This window comes from Sphaeramia orbicularis, chromosome 14, assembly GCF_902148855.1.
Source record: "Sphaeramia orbicularis chromosome 14, fSphaOr1.1, whole genome shotgun sequence".
Lineage (NCBI taxonomy): Eukaryota > Metazoa > Chordata > Actinopteri > Kurtiformes > Apogonidae > Sphaeramia > Sphaeramia orbicularis.
The window spans coordinates 55732337-55754048 of NC_043970.1; the positions used below are offsets into that span (position 1 = coordinate 55732337).

The window sequence follows — 21712 nt, forward strand, 5'->3', positions numbered from 1 at the left end:
GTTGGTCCAGGTTCTGCGGGTACCTTCTGCAGCTCGTCCTAACATGGGGGAGCCCCTGGACACTGGGTTGGTGCTGTAGTTGACGGGCGTCCTGCGGGCGTTGGTGTCCTCATACATGCCTGGGCTGAGCTGGGCCTTGGCCTCCTGGTGGGTGGAACGCAGGACGGAGGCGGTGGAATTGACCACAGAGGTGTGGCGCACCGCTTTGGCACCATCCTCGTACTTGGCCCGCTCCATGGCCTCCAGCTGGGGCATGGCGTGGGGCAGCTTGGACGGGCTGGTGATCAGGGACTTGACGTTGTGTTTAATGTTGGGGTGAATCTGGGACAAACGGAGGGTCAGCATTAGAGTCTGCCCCGTAGACCATGTTCACTAGCTGTGGGTGGGTTCCGATCGGACGTTTACCTGAGACATGGGTCCTTCCATCCCCCGGCGCTCCGGCAGCTCCGGCGTCTTGCAGCAGTCCTGGGCCGACTGGTCCTGGCGGGGGATTTCGTGGATGGAGCGTCCCATCTCTTTGATGGTGTTGACGCCGTCGTAGGGCTTCCCTTTGACGATGCCGCCCTCCAGCGAGCGGATGGGTGGGCTCTCACGCTTGATCTGCTTCCCGTATTTAAGGGTGTCTTCGTAGGCCTCAGCTGAGGTTCTCGGAGTCCCTGAAATATTTAAAGGGTCGGTTTGATCTTACTACTGAACAGTTCCCAGTGTGACGCCACGGGGAAATTATGGGTAGTTTTCAGTGATGTACCCTGCATGATGGATCCGGTGATTAATGGTCGTTCCTTGTCGCCATGGAGACCTTCTCTGGCTCTGCTGATCAGACCTGTGAAGCAGATGACGTCACAGACGGGTCGTCCAATAGCAGCGTTAGAACATTCAACTGCTGAATCCAACGGACTTACCCTCAAACAGTGCCCCCTCCCGGCCCGGGTGGCCCCGGCCCATGGGCGCCCCCTCCATCATGTCGAAGGTCCGCTTCAGCTCGTGGCCGGTTCTGGGGCTTCGGGTGTTTTCTCGTGGGTTTTTAATGGCTTTGGAGACAAACGGATCCAAGTTTAGTGTAAATATCGGATGAAAACAACTTCATTTATCGTCCACACGCAGCGTTCACACACATTTAAAGTCCACTTCAAACACTTTGAAGGGTCATTTTGTTATCACCTGTGACACACAAATCAATAACACATGCATTTTTTAGCGTGAGCAAGTAAATTTATACCCGTTCTGTGCGATCTGAGTAAATCAGGCCCAGAGTTTTATCCCAAAAAAAATGGAAGCCACGTGTTGTTCTTCAGGCACATTCGCACCGAGCTGAAGATAAAATAAAAGATAACTAGTGCGTTGACCTGTTTGGATCCTTGAGTTCTAGATGTGGTCATTTTTGTAGTTGCATTTGTCCAACAGACTATGTCCAAAGTGTTCTGGACATAGTAATGTGATTCTAAGACTATCATATTCAAAATGACTAAAATCTGAACAAATATTGGTCTGATCAGCCGCTGTGGTACAACAGTTCCACCTGTGGACAGTAGGGGCGCTGTCATACCGTCGTAGGACAGGATGTGTCCACTCTTTCCTTCATAGATGATCCTGGCCTTGTCCGGTCCACTCAGATCCTCCGTGGCCAGTTTGGCAATGGTTCCCTTCAACAGGTCGGCGGCAATGCTGGACTGGGGGAGGGCAGGGGTGCCCTGGGGGGGGGGGGGGGGGGGGGGCAAAACACAAACATGACAATAAAGCCAAGTGAACCGTGCACTGACAGCTGATGTTTGTGTGCGCTTCCATTCTACTGCAGATCAGATGTGACTGATGAGCAATACAAACTGTTTACATGAGTGATGGATCCTCTGTATGGCAGACCCTCGCCCACCTTCGCAGGGTTCCCCCGAGTGTCCTGAAGGGATGGAACTGCAGCCCCTGCACAACAGAAAGCACACAAACACAGGGGTCAGAGGTCGAACACAGGGGTCAGAGGTCAAACTACAAACCCAGGAGTCAGAGGTCAAACTCTGGGGTCAGATGAAACTACAAACCCAGGGGTCAGAGGTCAAACCCTGGGGTCAGAGGTCAAACCCTGGGGTCAGATTAAACTACAAACCCAGGGGTCAGAGGTCAAACCCAGGGGTCAGAGGTCAGGTGCGTTGTGTTACCAGGTTTGTTGGGGTCCTGCTGTCTGGGCAGACCCAGTGAAATGGACCCGGCAGAACTCTTGGTCCCCTCGGGGCCGTAGACGGCGTGGGACGGCAGGTACGTACCGGGGGTCCCCTGTGAAAGACCAAGAACCCACAACAGGTCACCAACAGTCACTGATGAAAGAACTGAGGACGAAGACCGACGAAAGGAGGGAGGGAGGGATTAGAGCAGAAGACAACTACAAGACTGGACTGGACTGGACTGGATTAGACCAGACTGGACTGGACTGGGTTGAACTAGACTAGGCTGGACTGGATTAGACTAGACTGGACTGGATTAGTCTAGACTAGATGAGACTGGACTGGATTAATAGACTGGACTGGATAAGACTAGACTGGACTAGATTAGACTAGACTAGAATAGACTAGACTGGACTGGACTGGATTAGACTAGACTGGACGGGATTAGACTAGACTGGACTGGATTAGATTAGACTGGACTGGATTAGACTAGACTGGACTGGACTGGATAAGCCTAGACTGGACTGGATAAGACTAGACTGGACTAGATTAGACTAGACTAGAATAGACTAGACTGGACTGGACTGGATTAGACTAGACTAGACTAGACTAGACTAGACAAGACTAGACTGGACTGGATAAAGATAGACTGGACTGGATTAGACTAGACTAGACTGGACTGGATTAGACTAGACTAGACTGGACTGGATTAGACTAGACTCGTTTAGAATAGGTGATCTGAGGTTGGTCACAGAGTCCACCTTGTTGTGGTTCTGGTTCTGGTACCTGGGAAATGGACCCCCCTTGGATGAAGGAGGGCTTGTCCGTGGGTTTGGTGGTTGGAATGAGTGGAGGAGGAGAGGGAATGTTGGGGGGGCGACTGGGTCTGCTGAAGGTCACCCGGACCCCGTCGGCCATGTTCTGGACCAGCTGGTTGGGCGGGTGGAGGACTGAGGACAGACGGAAATCACAGGTTACATATCCAGGTTCAATACATAATCATAATATATAGGTTCAATATCTCGGTCCAGTATTGGGAGGTCTGACTTGGGGGGTCCCTACCGTCTGGGTCCAGGATAGGGGGGTCTGACTGGGGGGGTCCCTACCGTCTGGGTCCAGGATAGGGGGGTCTGACTTGGGGGGGGGCATGTTCCTACCGTCCCGGTCCAGGATGGTGGGGCTGCGAGTGTTGAAGGGGGGTCTCCGCTCCAGGTCCTGGTCCTGCCGCTGTTTGTCCTCCTGATGCGCAGACTCGTGCACCGCCTTAATCTGGTGCTGCAGCATGGCAAAGCCACTGATGGAGACGGAGCCAGGGCCGAACGGACCGGACACCTGCACCAGAAGAAGCAGAAGAAGAAACAGAAGAAGAAGCAGAAGAAGAAGAAGGAGAAGAAGAAGAAAAAGAAGAAGAAGCAGCAGCAGAAGAAGAAGCAGAAGAAGAACCAAGAAGACCCAAGAAGAAGAAGAAGCAGAAGAAGAAGCAGAAGAAGAACCAAGAAGAAGAAGCAGAAGAAGAAGAAACAGAAGAACCAAGAAAAAGAAGAACCAAGAAGAAGCGGAAGAAGAACCAAGAAGAAGAAGAACCAAGAAGCAGAAAAACCAAGAAGAAGAAGAAGCAGAAGAACCAAGAAGAAGCAGAAGAAGAACCAAGAAGTAGAAGAAGAAGCAGAAGAACCAAGAAGAAGAAGCAGAAGAACCAAGAAGAAGAAGAACCAAGAAGAAGCAGACATGAAGAAAGGAACCGGAACACAGACCAAACATCTGCAGCATCTGATCACAGTGGAGAACTGTGGGACGTTTAGAACCTGTCCTGTGTGTCTAATCAGAGGTGGACGTACGTACACTATATTACCAAAAGTCATGTCTCCCCCATCCCAATCCTCAGACTCAGCTGTTCCAGTCCCTTCCATGTCCACAGGTGTATTAAATCCAGCCCTAGGCATGCAGACTGCTTTTACAAACATTTGGGACAGAATGGGTCTCTCTCAGGAGCTCAGTGAATTCCAGCGTGGAACTGTGATAGGATGCCACCTGTGAAACAAATCCAGTGGTGACATTTCCTGGCTCCTAAATATTCCACAGTCAGCTGTCAGCTGGATTATAAGAAAGTGGAAGTGTTTGGGAACGACGGCAACTCAGCCACGCAGTGGTAGGCCACGGAAACTGACTGAGCGGGGTCAGCGGATGCTGAGGCGCAGAGTGCGAAGAGGTGGACGACTGTCTGCAGAGTCAATGGTACAGACCTCCAAACTTCATGTGTCCTTCAGATTAGCTCCAGAACAGTGCGCACAGAGCTTCATGGAATGGGTTTCCGTGGCCGAGCGGCCGCATCCGAGCCATACATCAGCAAGTGCAATGCAAAGCGGTGGATGCAGTGGTGTAAAGCACACCGCCACTGGACTGTAGAGCAGGGGAGGAGCCTTCTCTGGACTGACCAATCACACTTCTCCATCTGGCGATCTGATGGACGGGTCTGGCTTTGGCGGTCTCCAGGAGAACGATACTTGTGGGAGCGCATTGTGCCTAGTGTAAAGTTTGGTGGAGGGGGGATTATGGTGTGGGGTTGTTTTTCAGGAGCTGGGCTGGGCCCCTTAGTTCCAGTGAAAGGAACTGGGAATGTTGTTGGGGATCCCAACTTTGTGGGAACAGTTTGGAGCCGGCCCCTTCCTCTTCCAACATGACTGTGCACCAGTGCACAAAGCAAGGTCCATTTGGACATGGAGGACAGAGTCTGGTGTGGATGAACTGGACTGGCCTGCACACAGTCCTGACCTCAACCCCATAGAACACCTTTGGATGAATTAGAGCGCAGACTGAGAGCCAGGCCTTCTGTCCAACATCAGTGTGGGACCTCACAAATGCGCTTCTGGAAGAATGGTCCCAAATTCCCATGAACACACTCCTAAACCTTGTGGACAGCCTTCCCAGAAGAGTTGAAGCTGTTAGAGCTGCAAAGGGTGGAGCCACGTCATACTGAACCCATAGACTAGGAATGGGATGGCACTGAAATTCATATGGGAGTCAAAGCAGGAGAGGGAATACTGTTGGAAATATAGTGTGTGTGGACACTCACCATGGGGGGGATGGTGGCCGCCCGCTGGTGCAGCTGCTGGATGTTCAGCTGAGTTTGTTTGGGTGAAGAAACCAGGACGGAGGACGGAGGACTGAGCAGAGACGGCTTCTCCATGGAGTAGATCCTGAAGGTTAGAAGAGAAGAAACCAGGTTTAACACAGGTTTAAACCAGGTTTAAACCAGGTTTGTGGCCACTCAGGAGCTGTGAAGACTATGAAAGTAAATCTGTCTCATCAGATTTTTAATCATCAAAGCCACTGAATTTCTACCACTGAATTTTTTTGCACTGAAGTTAAGTATCTGAATTTTTTGTCTCTCAATTTTACTATGTTCATAAATTTAGAATAAAAAATTCAGAAGCAAAAAATTCCGATCACACATCCAGGACACCAAGGATTAAGCAATGATTCTATTTCAAGTCGAACCGACAGCCAGCCAATCAAGTTATGTTAGGTTGGTCATGTGACACCGGAAAAAATTCAGATAACTAATTTCAGTGCAAATACAATCAGTGCTAGAAATTCAGTGGCTTTTATTATTCGAAATCTGATGAGACAGATTTACTTCCATAGAAGACCTTTCAGCATAAAATTAGACCTAAATTATATTTTTGAAGACATTAGACAAATGTTTTCTATTGTATTCTATTCTAGTGTGTTTGTGTTTACTACAACACTTGAAGACAACATATGGACTCATGTTACAAACAGCACCTGAAGGCAGTATTAACCCCCCCCCACTGATAAACCTAAGGCCCACCTCTGCCTGTCAGGCTCCGCCTCCACGTCCTCGTCGGCGCTGCAGGTGGCACTGGAGTCGTCGTCCTCTGAGTGCAGCTCCCTCTGCCTGTCTCCTCCGTCCCCTTTGTCTCCTCTGTCCTTGACCTCCGGCTCCACCTTCACCTGGATGTCCGCGGCCTTCACGTCCACGTCCTGCGGCTCCGTTTTGGGGTGGACGCTGTAGGACGCCGCCCGCACTTTGTCCTCCTGGGACGCGCTCTCGCTCTCAGGGCTCTTCTCCTCCTTGACACAGAGTTGGCCGTAGGACGCCTCCGAGGCCTTCCCGTTGGCGCTGGCCAGACCTTTGTCCTGGTCCAAGGACACAGCGTCCCCCGTGGCAGCGCCGTCCGCTCTTTTACAGTCACCTGACTTGGGGGCGTCGGCCTGAGAGGGGGATGGGGCGCTCTCTGTATCTGAGCTGTTGTCGCCACCTGGTGGAGTGTCACAAGAAGAACCAACACATGTCAACCCAAACCCTGTTACCATGGTTACCTGTACCAGAGCGCCGCTCCAGGTCCGGTCACTGACTGAAACCCGGGTCTAACCCTAGGCTCGGTTCTGGTTCATGTGGGTCTAATCTAGGCCTGGTTCTGGTTCTGGTTCATGTGGGTCTAATCTAGGCCTGGTTCTGGTTCTGGTTCATGTGGGTCTAATCTAGGCCTGGTTCTGGTTCATGTGGGTTCAGTTTGTCTCTGCCTGCGTCTGCTCGCTGGTATATTGTCTACCGCTGCAGCTGTTGCCATGGCGATGCTGGTCCAGATGGTGGATCCGATGCATTAAATGGATCAAACCAAAATCAGAGATGTGAACGTCGACGGGGAAACTTCAGCCACTGACGCGATGAGGACGACGGCTTCAACGGCGCTGAGACAAAGACAAACAAACGCAGAAGAACCCTGTGACCCGCCACCGTCCCCTCCCTCCCTCCCTCTGTCCCCTCCCTCCCCTCTGTCCCCTCCCTCTCCACCGTCCCCTCCATCCCCACAATCCTCTCCCTCCCCTCCCTCCACCGCTATTTGAGGAAGTGGAGTCACATCAAATTGTTTTTGTACCAAACACTGACACATCTAATCCAACATGAACAGGAGGAACGGGGCAGGAGGAACAGTGTTTCCATCCTCCATGGGGGGGGTTCAGACGAGTGGATCTGTTCACAGAGCAGCCTTCTGGAGTCTTCAAAGCCCACAGCGCTTATGAAACAGGCGCCCTGCTCGTCACTGGTACTTCATGGCTCTTATCTGGTCCTCCGCTCGCTGCTTTTTTCCATTTGATCCTTTTTTGCCCCTCTCATTAAATAATCCACAGTCATGGCAGACGTCCCTTTGAACTCAGAGGACGTTTAGGATCAGGTCTGCACTGGATCAGGTCTGCACTGGATCAGGTCTGCACCGGATCAGCACTAAAGCCCACTGGGTTACAGTCAACAACAACATTAGGAACGCCACAGTGGGAGGAGCCAAACACTTGCTTCATAATAAAACTGAACTCCAGTAGAAGTGCACATGGAACAGCTGAAATAAAAAAGGCTTCGTTTAATGACACTGAGCTCCAGTGTCTTTAAATGTGATAAATCTGACACCTGAATCAGCTGACTCTGAAATCACATGACCACAGGCCTGGTCACTTCATGTGTTCATAGATTTGATGGTGTGTTGGTTTATGTCCATACTGTCTGTTTTTGGTCTGAATTCAACAGTTGTTCATTTGTGTCTGATTGTTTAAATTCTGATCCATCCACTAAATCCATCCCATAATAAACAGTGTTCAACTCCTACACGAACACCCTTCTACCAAAAGAGAACAAAATACGCACTGACACATTTAACATTTGACCTAGAACCGAACCTACTGCGGGGTCAGACCAAGGGAACGTGAGCATGTGCTAATGCTAATGGTTTCTGTCCTGCTAAAGACACTGAACCAGTTCATTCAGTGTGTGTGTGTGTGTGTGTGTGTGTGTGTTAAAGCTAATGCTAATGGTTTCTGTCCTGCCGAGGACACTGAAGCAGTACACATTCTGTGTGTGTGTGTGTGTGTGTGTGTTCGTCCTGACCTTCGCTGTCATCTGCGTTGTCTTCATCATCATCAGGTGATGCTGTGGCCAGACCTTCACCTTCAGGCCTATCAGCACGGGCCCGCCGGGAATCCTGGGAAACAGACAGAGCACAGTGACCACCAGAGTAGAGTGCGGACGGACAGACGGACCCATGTGACCCGCTGGTCCCAGACAGACTGCACCGGTACCTTCAGTGTCCATATGTGGACTACATGCACAGAGTGTCTGCATAGGTTAGGGGTTATGGGCAGGGGGCTCCACTGGATCATTACTGTATGGCAGTGCTCCCCAACCTTTTTTGTACTACGGACCAGTTTCATGCATGAAAATTTTCTGCGGACCGGGTAGAGGTGCGGGGGTTCCAATAACAAAACCCTCTGTCAGTTCAGAGCATGTGATCTGAAACACTTCCACTGTGGATCAGACAGTTCCACTGATTCTACAGCAGAATATTAACCCACCCTAATGCAGAACCAGTGGAACCCTGGACTGGTTTAACTGGAACTAGACGGTCCCATCTGGGGCTGATGATCCAGTCTGCTACTGGTAATTCATCATCACAGAAAACCCAGACACACAAAGATATGAGGATGGAAACAGAAGGACTTTCAGGGCTTTAGTGGAGATATCTGCAGATTCTGTTTGACTGGAGTCCAGAACCAACACAGGTTTGAACTGGACTCAAACATGGACGGATGTGCAGGAGCAGTCTGGAGGAGCTGGGGTGTCACTGTAGGACCTGAGGAACCTGGAACTGAGCCAGTCTGTGACCCTGCAGTCTGTGACCCTGCAGTCTGTGACCCTTCAGTTTGTGACCCTGCAGTCTGTGACCCTTCAGTTTGTGACCCTGCAGTCTGTGACCCTTCAGTCTGTGACCCTTCTACAGTCTATGACCCTTCAGTCTGTGACCCTTCTACAGTCTGTGACCCTTCAGTCTGTGACCCTTCTACAGTCTGTGACCCTTCAGTCTGTGACCCTTCTACAGTCTATGACCCTTCAGTCTGTGACCCTTCTACAGTCTGTGACCCTTCAGTCTGTGACCCTTCTACAGTCTGTGACCCTTCAGTCTGTGACCCTTCTACAGTCTATGACCCTTCAGTCTGTGACCCTTCAGTCTGTGACCCTTCTGCAGTCTGTGACCCTTCAGTCTGTGACCCTTCTACAGTCTGTGACCCTTCAGTCTGTGACCCTTCTGCAGTCTGTGACCCTTCAGTCTGTGACCCTTCTACAGTCTGTGACCCTTCAGTCTGTGACCCTTCTACAGTCTGTGACCCTTCAGTCTGTGACCCTTCAGTCTGTGACCCTTCTGCAGTCTGTGACCCTTCTGCAGTCTGTGACCCTTCTGCAGTCTGTGACCCTTCAGTCTGTGACCCTTCTGCAGTCTGTGACCCTTCAGTCTGTGACCCTTCAGTTTGTGACCCTGCAGTCTGTGACCCTTCAGTTTGTGACCCTGCAGTCTGTGACCCTTCAGTCTGTGACCCTTCTACAGTCTATGACCCTTCAGTCTGTGACCCTTCTACAGTCTATGACCCTTCAGTCTGTGACCCTTCTACAGTCTGTGACCCTTCAGTCTGTGACCCTTCTACAGTCTGTGACCCTTCAGTCTGTGACCCTTCTACAGTCTATGACCCTTCAGTCTGTGACCCTTCAGTCTGTGACCCTTCTGCAGTCTGTGACCCTTCAGTCTGTGACCCTTCTACAGTCTGTGACCCTTCAGTCTGTGACCCTTCTACAGTCTGTGACCCTTCAGTCTGTGACCCTTCAGTCTGTGACCCTTCTACAGTCTGTGACCCTTCTGCAGTCTGTGACCCTTCTGCAGTCTGTGACCCTTCAGTCTGTGACCCTTCTGCAGTCTGTGACCCTTCAGTCTGTGACCCTTCAGTCTGTGACCCTTCTGCAGACCCATCGTTTCCTCGTTTCTTCCCGAGACAGTTTCCAGTGAATTTACTTTTTGGCTAATTTCTTTAGCTTGTGTTTCTACTGATTCATGAAATGGCACATCAGAGTCTAGCAGTTGTGAGGCGAGGGAGGAAATGGTTGCTTTTCAAAATAAAATCTCTGCAAGACTAATGGATAAAAATGCTTTAATATTAACTACAATTTTTTTTCTGAGGCCCGGTACCAAATGATCCTCGGACCAGTACCGATCCGGGGACCAGGGGCTGGGGACTACTGCTGTATGGTATGGTATGGGCAGGGGGTTTCAGGTATGGGCAGGGGGCTTCAGTTATGGGCAGGGGGTTTCAGGTAGGGCAGGGGGCTTCAGGTATGGGCAGGGGGCTTAAGGTAGGGCAGGGGGCTTCAGGTATGGGCAGGGGGCTTCGGGTATGGGCAGGGGGCTTCGGGTAGGGCAGGGGGCTTCAAGTATGGGCAGGGGGCTTCAGGTATGGGCAGGGGGCTTCAGGTATGGGCAGGGGGCTTCAAGTATGGGCAGGGGGCTTCAGGTATGGGCAGGGGGCTTCAGTGGATGGGCAAGGGGCTACAGGTATGGGCAGGGGGCTTCAGGTATGGGCAAAGGGCTTCGGGTATGGATTTAGTGTGTATCCACATCCTTAGAGCTGAGCGACAGCCTGAGCCCAGGGGGCAGAGGCGTGGCTGCATGGAGGCAGGGCTGCATGTGGGTGGGGCCTTTACCTGCTTGTGCTGCTGCAGCAGGTTGTCCAGGTTGTGGCGTCTCTTGTAGTTGAAGTAGAAGTTCTTACACTGCGCTTCACTTTTGGTTCCCACCATTTTGGCGATGGCGGTCCAGTTGCGCCCATGTTCGACGAGCCCTGAAGAGAACAAACCAGACAAAGGCAGCGGTGAGTTCAGAAATGCAAAGATTTTGTAATAATTTTATATTTCACACTAAAACAAATATTTGTGTTTGTCATTCTTTATAGTTTTGTTGTGTTCTTCTGGTCCTGGTTCTAATCCACATTAGACCACACTGGTCTGAATGTAGAACCTGAACTAACAGGATCCTTCATACATTCAGTTTTCATCCATGGACCACATCAGACTCTTTGGTGGGTCTGGTCCACGGACCACCATATGTTGGACCGCCCTGCTTCAGAAGGAGGACTGAAGCTGACCCTGACCCACTGACCCTAACCCCGACCCACTGACCCTAACCCTGACCCACTGACCCTAACCCTGACCCACTGACCCTGACCTCGACCCACTGACCCTGACCCACTGACCCTAACCCCGACCCACTGACCCTGACCCACTGACCCTAACCCTGACCCACTGACCCTGACCCACTGACCCTAACCCTGACCCACTGACCCTGACCCACTGACGCGAACCCCGACCCACTGACCCTGACCCACTGACCCTAACCCTGACCCACTGACCCTAACCCACTGACCCTGACCCACTGACCCTAACCCCGACCCACTGACCCTGACCCACTGACCCTAACCCTGACCCACTGACCCTAACCCACTGACCCTAACCCTAACCCTGACCCACTGACCCTGACCCACTGACCCTAACCCCGACCCACTGACCCTGACCCACTGACCCTAACCCACTGACCCTAACCCTGACCCACTGACCCTAACCCTGACCCACTGACCCTAACCCTGACCCACTGACCCTGACCTCGACCCACTGACCCTGACCCACTGACCCTAACCCTGACCCACTGACCCTGACCCACTGACGCGAACCCCGACCCACTGACCCTGACCCACTGACCCTAACCCTGACCCGCTGACCCTAACCCACTGACCCTGACCCACTGACCCTAACCCCGACCCACTGACCCTAACCCTGACCCACTGACCCTGACCCTGACCCACTGACCCTAACCCACTGACCCTAACCCTAACCCTGACCCACTGACCCTGACCCACTGACCCTAACCCCGACCCACTGACCCTGACCCACTGACCCTAACCCTGACCCACTGACCCTAACCCACTGACCCTAACCCTGACCCACTGACCCTAACCCTGACCCACTGACCCTAACCCACTGACCCTAACCCTGACCCACTGACCCTAACCCTGACCCACTGACCCTGACCCACTGAACCTAACCCTAACCCACTGACCCTGACCCACTGACCCTGACCTCGACCCACTGACCCTGACCCACTGACCCTAACCCTGACCCACTGACCCTGACCCACTGACGCTAACCCTGACCCACTGACCCTGACCCACTGACCCTGACCCCGACCCACTGACCCTGACCCACTGACCCTAACCCTGACCCACTGACCCTGACCCACTGACCCTGACCCTAACCCTAACCCTGACCCACTGATCCTGACCCACTGACCCTAACCCCGACCCACTGACCCACTGACCCTAACCCTGACCCACTGACCCTGACCCACTGACCCTAACCCACTGACCCTAACCCTGACCCACTGACCCTAACCCTGACCCACTGACCCTGACCCACTGACCCTAACCCTGACCCACTGACCCTAACCCACTGACCCTAACCCTGACCCACTGACCCTAACCCTGACCCACTGACCCTGACCCACTGAACCTAACCCTAACCCACTGACCCTGACCCTAACTCTGACCCACTGACCCTGACCCACTGAACCTAACCCTAACCCACTGACCCTGACCCTAACTCTGACCCACTGACCCTGACCCACTGAACCTAACCCTAACCCACTGACCCTGACCCTAACCCTGACCCACTGACCCTGAGCTTGACCCACTGAACCTAACCCTGACCCACTGACCCTGACCCACTGACCCTAACCCTGACCCACTGACCCTGACCCACTGACCCTAACCCTGACCCACTGACCCTGAACTTGACCCACTGACCCTAACCCTAACCCACTGAAGCTGATCTGGACCTCTTCCATTCACTTCTGACATTAAGACCCCACGTCTCCAAGTCCTGTGACCCCTCTGACCCCCCCCTTTTAAATTCCTGGTAGCTACACACACACACACAGCAGACTCATCCCAGTTTCAGTCTGTTTCACACACAGATTCGATTTCATCTGATTCTTGTTTCAGTCACAGCTAACCACAGTGGTCTATGTAAAGGTTCAGATGATCTGGATCAGAACAGACCTGATCTGACCATGATCCAGTTCTGGTTCAGTCTGGTTCTGGTTCAGTCTGGTTTGTTCAGAACCCTGATCCAGGACATCTGAACTCCATGAAGGAAGTCATGTGTTCGTTTATGCTTCAGTGAGGACACAAGAGAATAAAACAATAGAATGGAACAGAATAAAACAGAATAGAATAGAATAGAATAGAGTAGAATAGAACCCAGTAGAACCTCCTCACTGTGGCTGTAGTCAGTGCAGTGCCTGTACAGTTCCATCACATATAAACCCTCAAATTTCAAATGGGACACACACATCTGCAGAACAGCTGCTGAAACACACATGTTCTGCAGTTTCTTCAGCCTCTGCTTCAGACTCAGTCCAACTCTCAAACAGAACGGTACCGTTCTCCCTTGGGTGCGTTTGCCTCGTTCTGATTCCCAGCCTGGTGCAGATTAAAAATGTCCAGTTCCAGAGTTAAACCGAGCCTGAATAAAGCGCCTGGGATAGGAAGGGCTTCACAGTGATCCTGTGTTCCAGATGACCAGGAGAGTTCTAATCTGCACCAACACGTCCAGTTCACAGGTCTGGACCACCAAGAAGACCACCACTGAAAAGACCACCAAGAAGACCACCACTGAAAAGACCACAACTGAAAAGACAACTGAGGAGACCACCACTGAAAAGACCACTGAGGAGACCACCACTGAAAAGACCACTGAGGAGACCACCATTGAAAAGACCACTGAGGAGACCACAGAACTAGGGTTAACGTGAGATAAAAGAAACACATCTAAGAAAGTCTGGATGAATCCACTTGAATCCCTTTATCTACAGCCTACAGTCCACTGGAACTGAGCAGGAACCACTGAAGAACCCATAGAAGAACCCACTGAAGAACCCACAGAAGAACCCACTGAAGACAGCAGCAACGTTAGCCAATTAAGGCCGCAAGCGGCATCTAAAGGCCCTCGCCACGGGCACGTCCAGTAAAAGCATGTCCATCGTTCAGCAGGTGGTGCTCTAGTACCAAATTTTAATGTCTTCTGATGAATGAGAGTAGGCCTGGGAGATAGACAACTGACTCAAATTTGAGGTAAATAGGTGTTCATGTGTATGAACTAGAGAAATTTTTGTATAAGTAAGTCTTTAGGGGGCACTATGCAGCCAAAATTCAATTCCTTCCATTGAATGGGTGTAGGCCTGTGAGATGTACAACTCAGTCAAGTTTGAGCCCAATTGGTATTCGTATGTCCAAACTGATGCAATTTTCGTAAAGGTAAATTGTAGGGGGCGCTATTGTGTGAATTTTCAATGTCTTCTGACAAATGGGTGTAGGCCTGGGAGATTGGCAACTGATTCAAATTTGAGCCAAATAGGTGATCGTATGTCCAAACTGAACTACTTACAGTAAAAATAAAATTGTAGGGGGCGCTATGGAGCCAAATTTCCCATTTTTCAGATGGATGGGTTTAGGCCTGGGAGATAGACAACTGACTCAAATTTCAGCCAAATTGTTGTTTGAATGTCCGAGCTGAAGCAATTTTTGTAAAGATAACTTTGTCGGGGGCACTATAGTGCAAAATTTTAATTTCTTCCAATAAATGGCAGTAGGCCCGGGAGATTGATAACTAATTCAAATTTGAGCCAAATCGGTGATTGTATGACCGAACTGAAGCAAGATTTGTAAAGGCAAATTTCTGAAAAAACTTTGCAAAGTTTGCGACCTCCTTGCACAAAAACGGTGAAACTGATCACAAAAATTCGGCTAACTTTTGATGCCCCACTTCTCTAGATCCTGTACAAAGATTCTGAGCTCATTTGGCCAAACGGCCAAGGAGGAGATAGTTCAAATATGACGTCAGCAAAAATGCTGCCTCAGCATTTTGGAAATTTCAATCCAATATGGCCGACTTCTGGTTGGTTTTGGTGCATGGCCATAATAATATTTTTTGTTTGTCTACTGACGATGAATCTGTGTACCGATTTTCGTGGCTGTACGACAAACTTTACGTTGGACGTGGTCCCATTGACATAACGTATTTCCACTTTTGAAGGGGGCGCTGCAGCAACATTTCTTTACTGGCATCTACGAAACCTATATGTAAATTCAATTTTGCACATTTCTGAATTTTGGTGAGTTTTCGTAAATGTTTAGGGGGTCAAGTTTGAGCTCAAAGCGCAGGAGAAACAAAAATAAATTAAAGCCGCAAGCAGCATCTAAAGGCCCTCGCCACGGGCACATCCAGTACAAAAATGTCCATCATTCAGCAGGTGGCGCTCTAGCACCAAATTTCAATGTCTTCCGATGATTGGGTGTAGGCCTGGGAGATTGACAACTGACTGAAATTTGAGGTAAATCGGTGTTCGTATGTCAAATTCAATTTTGCACATTTCTGAATTTTGGGCAAAATTTGGTGAGTTTTTGTAAATGTTCAGGGGGTCAAAATTGAGCTCAAAGCACAGGAGAAAGAAATATAAACATTAAATTTAAAAAAAAATTAAAAAATTAAAGCCGCAAGCGGCATCTAAAGGCCGTCTCCACGGGCACGTCCAGTACAAGTATGTCCATCATTCAGCAGGTGGCGCTCTAGCACAAAATTTCAATGTCTTCTGATGAATGGGTGTAGGCCTGGGAGATTGACAACTGATTCAAATTTGACCCAAATTGGTGTTCGTATGTCTAACGTGAAGTAATTTTTGTAAAGGTAAAATTGTAGGGGGCGCTTTGGCACCAAATTTCAAACTTTTCTGATAAAAAGGTGTAGGCCTGGAAGATATACGTCTGAGTAAAATTTGAGCCAAATCAGTGGTCGTATATCCGAACTGATGCAATTTTAATAAAAAAATATTAAAAATTTTTGTAGGGGGCGCTGTAGTGCAAAATTTCAATTTCTTTTGACAAATAGGTGTAGGCCTGGGAGACAGATGTCTGAGTCAAATTTGAGCCAAATCGGTGCTTGTATGTCCGAACTGATGTTATTTTTGTAAATGTACATCTGCAGGGGGCGCTATAGTGCGAAACTTCAATTTCTTTCAATAAATGGGTGTAGGCCTGGGAGATAGACGTCTGAGTCAAATTTCAGCCAAATCGGTGTTCGTATGTCTAAGCTGAAGCAATTTTTGTGATGGTAAATTTTCAAAAAAACTTTGCAAAGTTTGCAACCTCATCGCACAAAAACGGTGACGCCGATTCAAAAAAATTCGGCTAACTTTTGATGCCCCACTTCTCTAGATAGTGTACACCGATTTTGAGCTCATTTGGCCAAACGGCTTAGTAGGAGATAGTTAAAGTACAACGTTAGCGAAAACGCTGACTCAGATATTTGGAAATTTCAATCCAATATGGCTGACTAAGGGTTGGGTTTGGGGCGTGGCCATAATAATATTTTTTGTTTGTCTCCCCATGATGAATCTCTGTACCAATTTTCGTGGCTCTACGACAAACTTTATGTTGGACGCGCTCCCATTGGCGCAATGAATTTCCACTTTTCAAGGGGGCGCTGCCGCAACATTTCTTTACCGACATCTACGAAACCTATGTGTAAATTCAATTTCTCGCATTTCTGAATTTTGGGCAAAATTTGGTGAGTTTTCGTAAATGTTCAAGGGGTCAAAATTGAGCTCAAAGCGCAGGAGAAGGAAAAATAAGACAGAAATTAAAGCCACAAGCGGCATCTAAAGGCCCTCGCCACGGGCACGTCCAGTACAAGTATGTCCATCGTTCAGCAGGTGGCACTCTAGCACCAAATTTCAATGTCTTCTGATGAATGGGTGTAGGCCTGGGAGATTGACAACTGATTCAAATTTGAGCCAAATTGGTATTTGTATGTCTAACGTGAAGTAATTTTCGTAAAGGTAAAATTGTATGGGGCGCTATAGCACCGAATTTCAAATATTTCTGATAAATGGGTGTAGGCCTGGGAGATAGACGTCTGAGTCAAATTTGAGCCAAATCGGTGTTCGTATGTCCGAACTGAAGAAATTTTTTAAAAAAATATGAAAAATTTTTGTAGGGGGCGCTGTAGTGCAAAATTTCAGTTTCTTTTGACAAATAGGTGTAGGCCTGGGAGACAGATGTCTGAGTCAAATTTGAGCCAAATTGGTGCTCGTATGTCTGAACTGATTTCATTTTTGTAAATGTACATTTGTAGGGGACGCTATAGTGCGAAATTTCAATTTCTTTTAATAAATGGGTGTAGGCCTTGGAGATAGACGTCTGAGTCAAATTTCAGCCAAATCGGTGTTCGTATGTCTGAGCTGAAGCAATTTTTGTAATGGTAAATTCATGAAGAAACTTTGCAAAGTTTGCGACGTCGTCACACAACAACAGTGACACCTATCCAAAAAATTCAGCTAACTTTTGATGCCCCACTTCTCTAGATACTGTACACCGATTTTGAGCTCATTCGGCCAAACGGCCAAGGAGGAGATAGTTAAAATGCGACGTCAGCGAAAACGCAGACTCAGCATTTTGGAAATTTCAATCCAATATGGCCGACTAAGGGTTGGTTTTGGGGCGTGGCCATAATAATATTTTTTGTTTGTCTCCTCATGATGAATCTGTGTACCGATTTTCGTGGCTCTACAACAAACTTTACGTTGGACGTGCTCCCATTGGCGTAATGCATTTCCACTTTTCAAGGGGGCGCTGCGGCAACATTTCTTTACCAACATCTACGAAACCCATATGTAAATTAAATTTCTCGCACTTCTGAATTTTGGGCAAACTTTGGTGAGTTTTCGTAAATGTTCAGGGGGTCAAATTTGAGCTCAAAGAGCAGGAGAAGAAAAATAAATTAAAACAAAATAAAGAAAGAAAAAATTAAAGCCGCAAGCGGCATCTAAAGGCCCTCGCCAAGGGCACGTCCAGTGGAAGTATGCACATCGTTCAGCAGGTGGCGCTCTAGCACCAAATTTCAGTTTCTTCTGATGAATGGGTGTAGGCCTGGGAGATTGACAACTGATTCAAATTTGAGGGAAATCATTGCTCGTATGTCCGAACTAAGGAAATTTTTGTATAAGTAAATCTGTAGGGGGCGCTATGCAGCTAAAATAAAATTTCTTCAATTGAATGGGTGTAGGCCTGCAAGATGTACCACTGAGTCAAATTTGAGCCAAATCGGTGTTCATATGTCCGAGGTGATGCAATTTTCGTGAAGGTGAATTTGTAGGGGGCGCTAGTGAGCGAAATGGCAATTTCTTTTGATAAATGGGTGTAGGCCTGGGATATTGACAACTGATTCAAATTTGAGCCAAATTGGTGTTCGTATGTCTGAAGTGAAGTAATTTTCGTAAAGGTAAAATTGTAGGGGGCGCTACAGCTCCAAATTTCAAATTTTTTCGATAACTGGGTGTAGGCCTGAGAGATAGATGTCTGAGTCAAATTTGAGCCAAATTGGTGTTCGCATGTCCGAACTGAAGCAATTTTAATAAAAAATTTTTTAAAAAACTTGTAGGGGGCGCTGTAGTGTGAAATTTCAGTTTCTTTTGACAAGAAGGTGTAGGCCAGGGAGACAGATGTCTGAGTCAAATTTGAGCCAAATCGGTGTTCGTATGTCCGAACTGATGTCATTTTTAAATATACATTTGTAGGGGGCGCTATAGTGCGAAATTTCAATTTCTTTTAATAAATGGGTGTAGGCCTGGGAGATAGACATCTGAGTCAAATTTCAGACAAATCGGTGTTCGTACGTCTGAGCTGAAGCAATTTTTGTGATGGTAAATTTTTGAAAAAACTTCGCAAAGTTTGCAACCTCGTCACACAAAAACGGTGATGTCGATTCAAAAAATTCGGCTAACTTTTGATGTCCCACTTCTCTGGATACTGTACACTGATTTTGAGCTCATTTGGCCAAACGGCTTAGTAGGAGATAGTTAAAATACAACGTCAGCGAAAACGCTGACTCAGCATTTTGGAAATTTCAATCCAATATGGCCGACTAAGGGTTGGTTTAGGGGCGTGGCCATAATAGTATTTTTTGTTTGTCTCCTCATGATCAATCTGTGTACTGATTTTTGTGGCTCTACGACAAACTTTATGTTGGATGAGCTCCCATTGGCGCAATGCATTTCCACTTTTCAAGGGGGCGCTGCCGCAACATTTCTTTACTGACATCTACGAAACCTATATGTAAATTCAATTTCTCGCACTTCTGAATTTTAGGCCAAATTTGGTGAGTTTTTGTAAATGTTCAGAGGGTCAAAATTGAGCTCAAAGAGCAGGAGAAAAATCAGAATCTGAGCAAGAACAATAATAGCCGTTTCTATGGCAACCACATATGGCCTTATTTTAAAGCTGTCGAGCTCCCCCACATGTCTGTCTCAGTGCCGTGAATGTGAATATGTGTGAGAGTGGCGACAGTGGCGAAAGGCGTAGGTGTAGGCCTGGGAGACAGATGTCTGAGTCAAATTTCAGCCAAACTGGTGTTTATACGTCCGAATTGATGCAATTTTCGTGAAGGTAAATTTGTAGGGGGCGCTACTGAGCGAAATGGCAATTTCTTTTGATAAATGGGTGTTGGCCTGGGAGATTGACAACTGATTCAAATTTGAGTCAAATTGGTGTTCGTATGTCCAAACTGAAGCAATTATCGTAAAGGTAAAGTTGTAGGGGGCGCTATAGCGCCAAATTTAAAATTTTTCTGATAAATCAGTGTAGGTCTGGGAGATAGATGTCTGAATCAAATTTGAGCCAAATCGGTGTTCGTATGTCTGAACTGAAGCAATTTTAATTAAAAAAAAATGTAAAAATGTAAAAAAACAAAAAAAAACTTGTAGGGGGCACTGTAGTGTGAAATTTCAATTTCTTTTGACAAATAGGTGTAGGCCTGGGAGACAGATGTCTGAGTCAAATTTCAGCCAAATTGGTGTTTATATGTCCGAATTGATGCAGTTTTCGTAAAGGTAAATTTGTAGGGGGCGCTACTGAGCGAAATGGCAACTTCTTTTGATAAATGGGTGTAGGCCTGGGAGATTGACAACGGATTCAAATTTGAGCCAAATTGGTGTTCGTATGTCTGAAGTGAAGTAATTTTCGTAAAGGTAAAATTGTAGGGGGTGCTATAGCGCCAAATTTCAAATTTTTCTGACAAATGGGTGTAAGCCTGAGAGATAGACGTCTGAGTCAAATTTGAGCCAAATTGGTATTCGTATGTCTGAACTGAAGCAATTTTAATAAATTTTTTTTTTTAAAAACTTGTAGGGGGCGCTGTAGCGCAAAATTTCAGTTTCTTTTGACAAATAGGTGTAGGCCTGGGAGACAGATGTCTGAGTCAAATTTGAGCCAAATCAGTGTTCGTATGTCCGAACTGATGTCATTTATGTAAATGTACATTTGTAGGGGGCGCTATAGTGCGAAATTTCAATTTCTTTTAATAAATGGGTGTAGGCCTGGGAGATGGACGTCTGAGTCAAATTTGAGCTAAATTGGTGTTCGTATGTCTGAGCTGAAGCAATTTTTGTAATGGTAAATTACCGAAGAAACTTCGCAAAGTTTGCGATGTCGTCACACAAAAACGGTCACACCAATCCCCAAAATTCGGCTAACTTTTGATGCCCCACTTCTCTAGATACTGTACACCGATTTTGAGCTCATTTGGCCAAACGGCCAAGGAGGAGATAGTTCAAATACAACGTCAGCGAAAACGCTGACTCAGCATTTTGGAAATTTCAATCCAATATGGCCGACTAAGGGTTGGTTTTGGGGCATGGCCATAATAATATTTTTTGTTTGTCTCCTCATGATGAATCTGTGTACCGATTTTCGTGGCTGTACGACAAACTTTACATTGAACATGCTCCCATTGGCGTAATGCATTTCCACTTTTCAAGGAGGCGCTGCCGCAACATTTCTTTACCGACATCTACGAAACTTATATGTAAATTCAATTTTGCACATTTCTGAATTTTGGGCAAAATTTGGTGAGTTTTCGTAAAGGTTTAGGGGGTCAAATTTGAGCTCAAAGCGCAGTAGAAAGAAAAATAAACAAAAAAAAATTAAAGCCGCAAGCGGCATCTAAAGGCCCTCGCCCAGGGCACATCCAGTAGAAATATGTCCATCGTTCAGCAGGTGGCGCTCTAGCACCAAATTTCAATGTCTTCTGATGAATGGGTGAAGGCCTTGGAGATTGACAAATGATTCAAATTTGAGGCAGATCTTTGTTCGTATGTTCAAGAAATTTTTGTATAAGTAAATCTGTAGGGGGCGCTATGCAGCTAAAATTTAATTTCTTCCGTTGAATGGGTGTCAGCCTGCGAGATGTACCACTGAGTCAAATTTGAGCCAAATCGGTGTTCGTATGTCTGAATTAATTCAATTTTCGTGAAGGTAAATTTGTAGGGGGTGCTACTGAGTGAAGTGGCAAATTCTTTTGATAAATGGGTGTAGGCCTGGGAGACTGACAACTGATTAAAATTTGAGCCAAATTGGTGTTCGCATGTCTAACGTGAAGTAATTTTCGTAAAGGTAAAATTGTAGGGGGCGCTATGGCACCGAACATCAAATTTTTCTTATAAATGGGTGTAGGCCTGGGAGATAGACGTCTGAGTCAAATTTGAGCCAAATTGGTGTTCGTATGTCCGAACTGAAGCAATTTTAATAAAAAAATATTTTAAAAATTTTTAGGGGGCGCT

At 47.8% G+C, this 21712-nt stretch overlaps 1 protein-coding gene across 1 annotated transcript in view; it reads right to left on the reverse strand.

The window, feature by feature from the left end:
• The window catches only part of ncor1 (nuclear receptor corepressor 1), a 61169-nt gene that overhangs the window by 18718 nt on the left and 20739 nt on the right, over positions 1-21712 (reverse strand). The window contains exons 9-21 of the mRNA XM_030155046.1: positions 10696-10832; positions 8059-8152; positions 5986-6436; positions 5227-5350; positions 3311-3485; positions 2940-3103; positions 2151-2265; positions 1832-1917; positions 1547-1691; positions 903-1031; positions 749-823; positions 406-656; positions 24-321 (exon numbers count right to left, since the gene is read on the reverse strand). Coding sequence (XP_030010906.1) covers positions 24-321; positions 406-656; positions 749-823; positions 903-1031; positions 1547-1691; positions 1832-1917; positions 2151-2265; positions 2940-3103; positions 3311-3485; positions 5227-5350; positions 5986-6436; positions 8059-8152; positions 10696-10832 — 2244 coding nt within the window. The remainder of the gene's footprint in view (positions 1-23; positions 322-405; positions 657-748; positions 824-902; positions 1032-1546; positions 1692-1831; positions 1918-2150; positions 2266-2939; positions 3104-3310; positions 3486-5226; positions 5351-5985; positions 6437-8058; positions 8153-10695; positions 10833-21712) is intronic.